The sequence below is a fragment of the Myotis nattereri genome, assembly GCF_964212035.1.
Source record: "Myotis nattereri genome assembly, chromosome: 2".
Taxonomy (NCBI): Eukaryota; Metazoa; Chordata; class Mammalia; order Chiroptera; family Vespertilionidae; genus Myotis; species Myotis nattereri.
Window position 1 is genome coordinate 23,188,298 of NC_138076.1, and position 8,011 is coordinate 23,196,308.

General features: G+C 39.2%; 1 protein-coding gene across 1 annotated transcript; it reads right to left on the bottom strand.

Annotated features, from left to right (window-relative positions):
• Window positions 1-5,460: 5,460 nt before the first annotated feature.
• LOC308512949 (bis(5'-adenosyl)-triphosphatase) lies at window positions 5,461-6,447 on the bottom strand (the record flags this gene model as incomplete). The annotated part of the gene is made up of 1 exon (XM_081082688.1): window positions 5,461-6,447. One exon carries the CDS (start codon window positions 6,445-6,447, stop codon window positions 5,998-6,000), a length of 450 nt encoding a protein of 149 aa, XP_080938814.1. The 3' UTR covers window positions 5,461-5,997.
• Between the last annotated feature and the right edge of the window lie 1,564 nt (window positions 6,448-8,011).

Here is an 8,011-nt window from a genome sequence, read left to right on the forward strand (position 1 = left end):
AACAACTTGTTTTCCCTGGAATTAACAATTTATCTTTTTTATTTTGTTTGTTTATGTACTTATGATTAATTTGACCCCAAACCATCCACCACTTGTCTAAGTCTTCTCTTAGGAAGCTCAGACATAACTAGAGCCTTCTGACTGGAGAACTGGTATGTTCCTGGTGCATACTTTCCTTCTGGGTCTTCTACTTAAACTGTTGGTTTCCTTTTTTCTGTAGCCTTTCTCTTAGTTTATTTCCTCATTTTCATAGAGCTTCGTCTTTAGTAGCTTCCTGGGAAAGGGTGCATGGCTCATAATTTTTTTTACATCTTGCATATTTGAAAATGTGTTTTCACGAGCCCTTTGTATAAAATCCAATTTTTTCTCTCAGGAAGCTTTTAGGATATTTTTGGCCCCTCTGTTCTGAAATTTCCTAAGGTATAGCTTTGGTGTGGGTCTGTTTTTCTCTATTTTCTGGGCATATTTCATTCTGGAAACCATGCCCTTAAGTCTTATGAATTTTGTTGTTGTTGTTTGTTTAATTTCCCTCCTCCACCACCCTAATCTCTATTAACTATTTCTACAATTCCTGCTGTTTCTGCTGTAGACCTCTTAGACTAGTTCTTTGATTTACTTATGTTTTCTTTGATTTTCATTTTTTGTCTTTTTGTTATACTTTGTGGGAGATTCACTTCACCTTTATCTTCCAACTCTTGAATTTTACATTTCTTCAATCATATTTTCAATTCTTAGAATATTTTTGTGTGTATTCCTTTATGAGTTTGTGCTTTTGTTTGTGGTTGTAGCATCTTATATCCCTGAGGACATTAATGATAATTTCTTGATGTTCTTAATGAATAATGGATTTTCTCCAAAATTGCTTGCTCTTTCTTTCTCTTTTTCTTTCTTCCTTTCTTTCTTTTCTTTCTTTCTTTCTCTTTCTTTCTTTCTTTCTTTCTTTCTTTCTTTCTTTCTTTCTTTCTTTCTTTCTTCTTTCTTTCTTTCTTTCTTTCTTTCTTTCTTTCTTTCTTTCTTTCTTTTCTCTCTCTCTCTCTCTCTCTCTCTCTCTCTCTCTCTCTCCCTCCCTCCCTCCCTCCCTCTCTCTCTCTCTTTCTTTACTTGTTTCAATTGATTTTAGAAAGAGAGGAACATCAGTTGGCTGCCTCCTATAGGCATCCTGACTGGGATCGAACCTGCAACCTGGGTATGTGCCCTGATGGAGAATCGAACCAGTGACACTTCAGTGCACCGGACAATGCTCAACCAACTGAACCACACTGGCCAGGGCTCCTTTCTTTTTTTATCTCCATCTTTATCATGTTAAAGAGATTTCTCAGATGTCTAGTAGTTCTTGCTTGTATTTAAAAAAAAAAAAATATATATATATATATATATATATATATATATATATATATATATATATTTTTACAGAGAGTAAGGGAAAGGGATAGAGAGTTAGAAACATCGATGAGAGAGAAACATCGATCAGCTGCCTCCTGCACACTCCCTACTGGGGATGTGCCCGCAACCAAGGTACATGCCCTTGACCGGAATCGAACCCGGGACCCTTCAGTCCGCAGGCCGACGCTCTATCCATTGAGCCAAACCAGTTGGGGCTTGCTTGTATTTTTTATAGTGTTACTTTACTAGAGACTCAAAATTGTTCCTAGAAAACACACCCTAACTATTTTAATTATCATTTTTCTTGGAGTGGGATAGCTATTTCAAATTTGAAATTGGGAAGGGAATATTATCTGGATAGTTTTCAATCCTGTGTTTAAACAGGAGGGTTTTATATATATTCTATGTGGCTTTTCTCCAGTAGTGGGCAATAGAAGCACATCTGTTGTAATGAAATATGAGGCAGAGGAGGTGCCAGCTGCTGAGAGAGAGGATTTAGGGGTTTCTGGGATCAGTGCACATTTTCTCTCAGCCACTCCTTAAATGTTATCTTATTTTGCAATACATAATTTATCTTGGTAGCCTAATGCCACGAGTAGTATTGCCAGATAAAACATAGGACTCCCACTTACATTTGAATTTAAGATAAAACAACAAATCATCTTTTAGTATACGTGTGTTCTAAATATTGCATGGGACATGCTGGGACTAAAAAGGATTGTTTTTCTGAAATTCAAATGTAACTGGGAGTACAACAGCTCCCTCTTATGTGAGGGGAGATACATCCTAAGACCCTCAGTGGATGCCTGAAACTGCAGGTAATACCGAACCCTAGATATATTATGTTTTTTCCTATGCATACGTACCTATACAAAGTTTAATTTATAAATTAGGCATAGTAAGAGATTAACAACTAATAATAAAATAGAACAATTATAACAATATGCTGTCATAAGACGTACATGAATGCGGTCTCTATCTCAAAGTATCTTAGTGTAGTGTACGTACAGTGTGGATTATGCTGGACAAAGGGATGATACATGTCCAAGGTGGGAAGGAATGGGACAGTGCAAGTTTTCATCATGCTACTCAGAAAGGCCCAGAGTTGAATACTTAGGAATTATTTATTTCTGAGATTTTCCATTTAATATTTTCAGACTGTGGTTGACCACTGGTAACTTGAGACCATGGAATGTGAAACTGTGGATAAGAAGGGACTATTTACTGTATTTTTAAAATTATTTTGAGATAATTATAAAGTCACATGCAGTTTCAAGAAATAATGCAGAGCTTTCATGTACCCTTTACCCAGTTTTCTTCAAGGGTAATATATTGCAAATCTTGCTGCAATGTCACAATCAGGATATCGACATTCATATAGTCAAGATATAGAACAATTCCATCATCACACTTTTTCCTCCTCTTGACCTTTTATAGGCACACCTGCTTCTGTTTTCCAATCATACTAAAAACCCCTGGTAACCACTAATCTCTTCTCCATTTCTAAATTTTGTCATTTCAAGAATGTTATGTAAGTAGAATGGTACAGTATGTTAACATTAGAGAGACTGGCTTTTTTCCCACTTGGCATAATTCTCTTGAGATTTAGCCAAGTTGTTTCCTCTATCAGTACTTTTTTTATTGCCAAGGAGTAGTCTGAGATATGGATGTAGCACAGTTTAACCATTCACCTGTTGAAGGACACCTGGGTTGTTTCCAGTTTGAGGTTCTTACAAATAAAGCTGCTTTTATGTATATTCATGTACAGGTTTTTGTGGGACATAGCTTTTGTTTCTTTGGGATAAATGCCCAGGAGTGTAATTCTGGGTCATATGATAGTTGCATGTTTAATTTTTAAAGAAACTACCAAACTTTTCTAGAGTGGCTATACCATTTTACATTTTCACCAACAATGTATGAATTTCTCTGCATCCTTGCCATTATTTGGTGTCACTATTTTTTTTAAGCCATTCTGATGGGTGTGTAATGATATCTCATTGTGGTTTAATTTGCGTTTCCTTAATGGTTAATGATGTTGAACATCTTTTCATGTGTTTATTTGCCATCTGTATATTCTGTTCCATAAAATGCCTGTGCGTGTCTTTACCCATTTTCTAACTGGACTTATTTTAATAAACTTATTTTAGAATATTTAGATTTACAGAAAAATTATTGCTATACTACAGACTTTCTACTTTAAATTAGTTTTGTAGATTTGTTACAATTAATGGACCATATTAATACATTCTTATTAACTAAAGTCAATACTATATTTAAATTTCCTTGGTTTCTATCTAACATCCTTTTCCTCTTCTAGGTTTCCATTTAGGATACATTACATTTAGTCATCACATCTCCTTAGAAGCCTCTTGGATGTGACACTTTCTTAGGCTTTTCTAATTTTTGATGACTCTGACAGTCCTAAGGAGTTCTGGCCAGATATTTTGTAGAATGTCCCTCAAATGGGATTTGTCTGATGATGTTTTTCTCATAATTACACTTGGGCTGTGGGTTTATGGAAGACCACAGAGGTAAGTGCCCTTCTCATCATGTAACAGATGTATATACTGTCAACACAACTTATGCTGTTGATGCTAACCTTAATCACCTGGCTGAGGTAGTGTTGTTAGGTTTCTCCACTATAAAGCTGCTCTTCCCCCCCCCACCTCCCCCTTTTTCAATACTGTACTCTTTGGAAGAAAGTCACCATATGCAGTTCCACACTTAAGGAGTGGGGGAGTTAGCTTCTACCTCCTTGAGAATGTTTATCTACATAAATTATTTGGAATTTTCCTGCAAGGGAGGTTTGTCTAATCTCTCTCACTTATTTTAGTCAATAATTTATATCAATATGGACTCATTTATTTTATACTTTGTATTATGATCCAATACTACTTTATTTTGTCTTGATTTGGCCATTGGGAGCTCTTTCAGTTGTGTCCTTTTGACATGCCCCCTCATTGTGTGGCTTTTTTCTTTAAGTCCTTCCTTCCTTCCTAGCACTACAAGGTTCTCCAGACTCATCTTGTGTATTTCCTGTTCTAGTTGTAGAATCAGTTATTTCTCCAAGAAGGCCTGGTTCTTCTTATTGAAGAAGGGTATTAAAACCAAACTTGGGGCCCATTATTTGTATTTTCATTGTGTAATTTTAAGAATTCTTTGTTTTCCAGATATGACTGCTTTGTTGGATATGTGGTTTATAAATATTTTATCTCAGTCTATAGCTTGTCTTTTCATCATTTTTTAAAAAAATGTGTTCTTATTGATTTTAGAGAGAGGAAGGGAAAAGGGAGAGAGAGAAACATCCATTTGTTGCCTCCTGCTCATCCTGAACCAGGGATGGAATCTATGACTTGGCTCGACTTCTTGGTGCATGGGACAATGCTCAACCATCTGAGCCACACCGGCCAGGGCATCTTTTCATCTTCATAACAGTCTTTTACAGAACAAAACTTTCAAATTTTGGTGAAATCCTATTTACCACTTTTCCTTTTTAAGGATTGCTAGGTCTCTAAGATGTCCTTGTTCACCCAAGGTTCCTGAAGATTTGCTCCTGGTGTTTTTTTCTTTCTTTTCTGAAAGTATTATACTTTATAGTTGCATGTGCTACATTTACATTTGCTCAATATGATCACCGTTGCCAAGAGGACTTGGCTTGATGGAAACCTCCATGGGCTAGGAAAGCCACCTTGCTGTACCATTTAACTGAAGTTACCAGCTTTCAAAAAAACAGCCCTCTATGAAGTAAGACAGAGAAATCATAAGGAAAGTATAAATTACTTTCCTCAAAGCAAAAAAATCTAAGATTATTCAAGTTGAGGGCAGGAACTATTCAGTTGCACCGAATAAAGTAATAAAATGCCTTTTCATTAATGGTTATGGACTTATGAAAACCACCAACTTTGGGCTGGAATAGAATATCACACTGGATGTCTACTTTTTCTTCTAGTTCTAACATTCTGATTTTATAAACAAAGTAAGTGGTACAGCTGAAATTATAGCTCAGGTCTTCTGTGTTCCTGATTTAAGCACCTTTCCTCACAGTAGCAGCCTGTATACTTTTTTTTTTTTAATACATTTTTATTGATTTTAGAGAGGAACGGAGAGGAAGAGAGAGATAGAAACATCAAATGATGAGAGAGAATCCCCCGCCCAGGATCCAGCTGGAAACCTGGGAATCGAACCAACAAACTTTCAATGCATGGGATAAAGCCTAACCAACTGAGCCACACTGACCAGGGCTCCACCTTCATAATTTTTACTGTTATCAGGTTTTCCGTGTCCCATAGTATTAATTTGTTTTTTTAATATCTTAACTGCCGTTTTATTTCCATCCAGGCCCAGGGACAATTTAGAAAGGGCTCTGTTCTGAGGGCGCAGACTTAGGAGGGCGGAAGGCTGCCGATGCCGTGGTGTTGAAGTTAGCCTGTCAGTCATCGTGATTGAAACATAACCGGGTGGCTTCCGCAGGGTAATAAAATGCTGAGCAAAAGGTTGCCGAATTGGAGGATGTAATAAAGTCTGCTTGGCTTTATTTCCAATGCCGCAGGGTCCTGAGAACAGGCCCATTTCCTTATGCCTTGGGATTTGTTCGAGTTGCTTTTCATGCCTGCATCACTGAAAGTAGGCCCGCAGCACCCCGGCTTCTGCTGCCATTTCCTCCTCCGATCTCCACAGGGCCGGGGAGTCCGCTTCCTCTTTGTCATGTTTCTGGAGCTCATCATAGACGCTGTCATTCCTGTGAAAGTCTCCAGCCTTCCTGGGCAGAACATGGATGTGAACGTGCTTCACAGTCTGTCCGGCTTCGGGGCCATCCTGCATAGCAAAAGTAAGAGAAGTCCCCTGGAAATGCTTTTCCACCGCCGTGCCGACCCTCTGGGCGGCCTGAAACAAATCAGCCACTTCATCAGGACGCAGGTCTCGGAAGCGCTCTACTGGCCGAAGGGGACACACCAGGACATGCCCTGGGACCACAGGTTTCCTGTTCACGAGGGCGAAGGACAGTTCTGTCCTGAGAAACACCACAGAGGGCTTGATGAGATGTTGGCCAAATCTGAATGACATGTTCTCTCGGTTGGAATCTCTGTCCTTGGCGCCTCTGCACCTCCTACTCAGTCTCAATGCGGGTCTTTCTTTCCTTCTAGTTGTAGAACTTCCACTCGGCCAGCTTTCCCGTGGTTCTGGATGATAGTCGTTTGTTGGGGTCCAACCCCAGCAGGTCCAGAAGTTCCCAAAGGTGTGGATGGAGTCGGCGAAGAAGGGATGACACGGAGACAGCGTTTAGTTGATCAGCAGCCTAGCCAGGTTCTCTAGCCAGGATCTCCAGCCAAGTTCTGTCACAGCCTGTATACTTTTTAAAAATAATTTTTAATTGATTTTTAGAGAGCGAGAGGGATAGGGAGAGAGAGAAACATTGATGTGGGAGTGAAACATCAATCTGCTGCCTCCTGCATGCCCCCTACTGGGGGTCGAGCACATAACCCGGGCATGTGCCCTGACTGGGAATCGAACCAGCAACCTTTTGGTGCACAGGAAGATGCCCAACCAACTGAGCCACACCAGCCAGAGCCAGCCTGTATATTCTTGATCAAAATGTAGATTCATGACCTCTCTAATTACACAGAACGTCTGAGGGTTGGATCTGAAAGATCTACATTTTAAAGAATCTACTTAGCATATTCAAACATTTATTAGGGTTTGAGAATCCCTGTCACAGCCCAAAGCCCTGGTCTTGTTTTATAGTCAGAGCATCAGAGATGAGTTTTCTCAACTCTGGATGCCTAGGTGTCTACCAGGGACTGAGGACTGCTGCCTCTAAAAACTATGTATCCTTGTGCCTTGATAGGCACTCAACACATACTTTTAGAATATTGAAATATGGTTTATTCTGGAAAGAAATGAGAATTCAAATTGATGCCTAAAATTATTCCAACTTTGGATATGAAATCCATTTGACCCTCAGATTCTTCCTTTTGCTATTTAGGCAACTTATTGGCCATTAGCATTAATTTTTGTTCTGGAGCATGAAGTCTGCAAACTACCACCAGAGACCAAATTTAATCCTGTTTTTGTAAGTAAAGTTATTTTAAAATATATTTTATTGATTTTGTACAGAGAAGAAGGGAGAGGGATAGAGAGTTAGAAACATTGATGAGAGAGAAACATCGACCAGCTGCCTCCTGCACACCTCCTACTGGGGATGTGCCCACAACTAAGGTACATGCCCTTGACCGGAATTAAACCTGGGACCCTTCGGTCCGCAGGCCAACGCTCTATCCACTGAGCCAAATCGGTTAAGGCTGTAAGTAAAGTTTTAATGGGATAATGTCTTATGGCATCTCTCAAAAAACATACTCATTGTCTCTGGCTGCTTTTGGCCACAACAGGGGAACTGATTAGCTATGACAGAAACCTTATGACCCACAGGAGCCTAAAATATTTATCTGGCCCCCTGCACTAGAGAATTGAAAGGGAAAAAGTGAGCTTATTTCAGATTTTACCTTTTAAGTCTTTGCTGGCAGACTTTTTTTTTTTTTTTTAATAATTGATTTAGAGAGAGAGACATCGATTGGTTGCCTCCTGCATGTGCCCTGACCGGGAATCAAACCCACCACCCTTCAGTGCACGG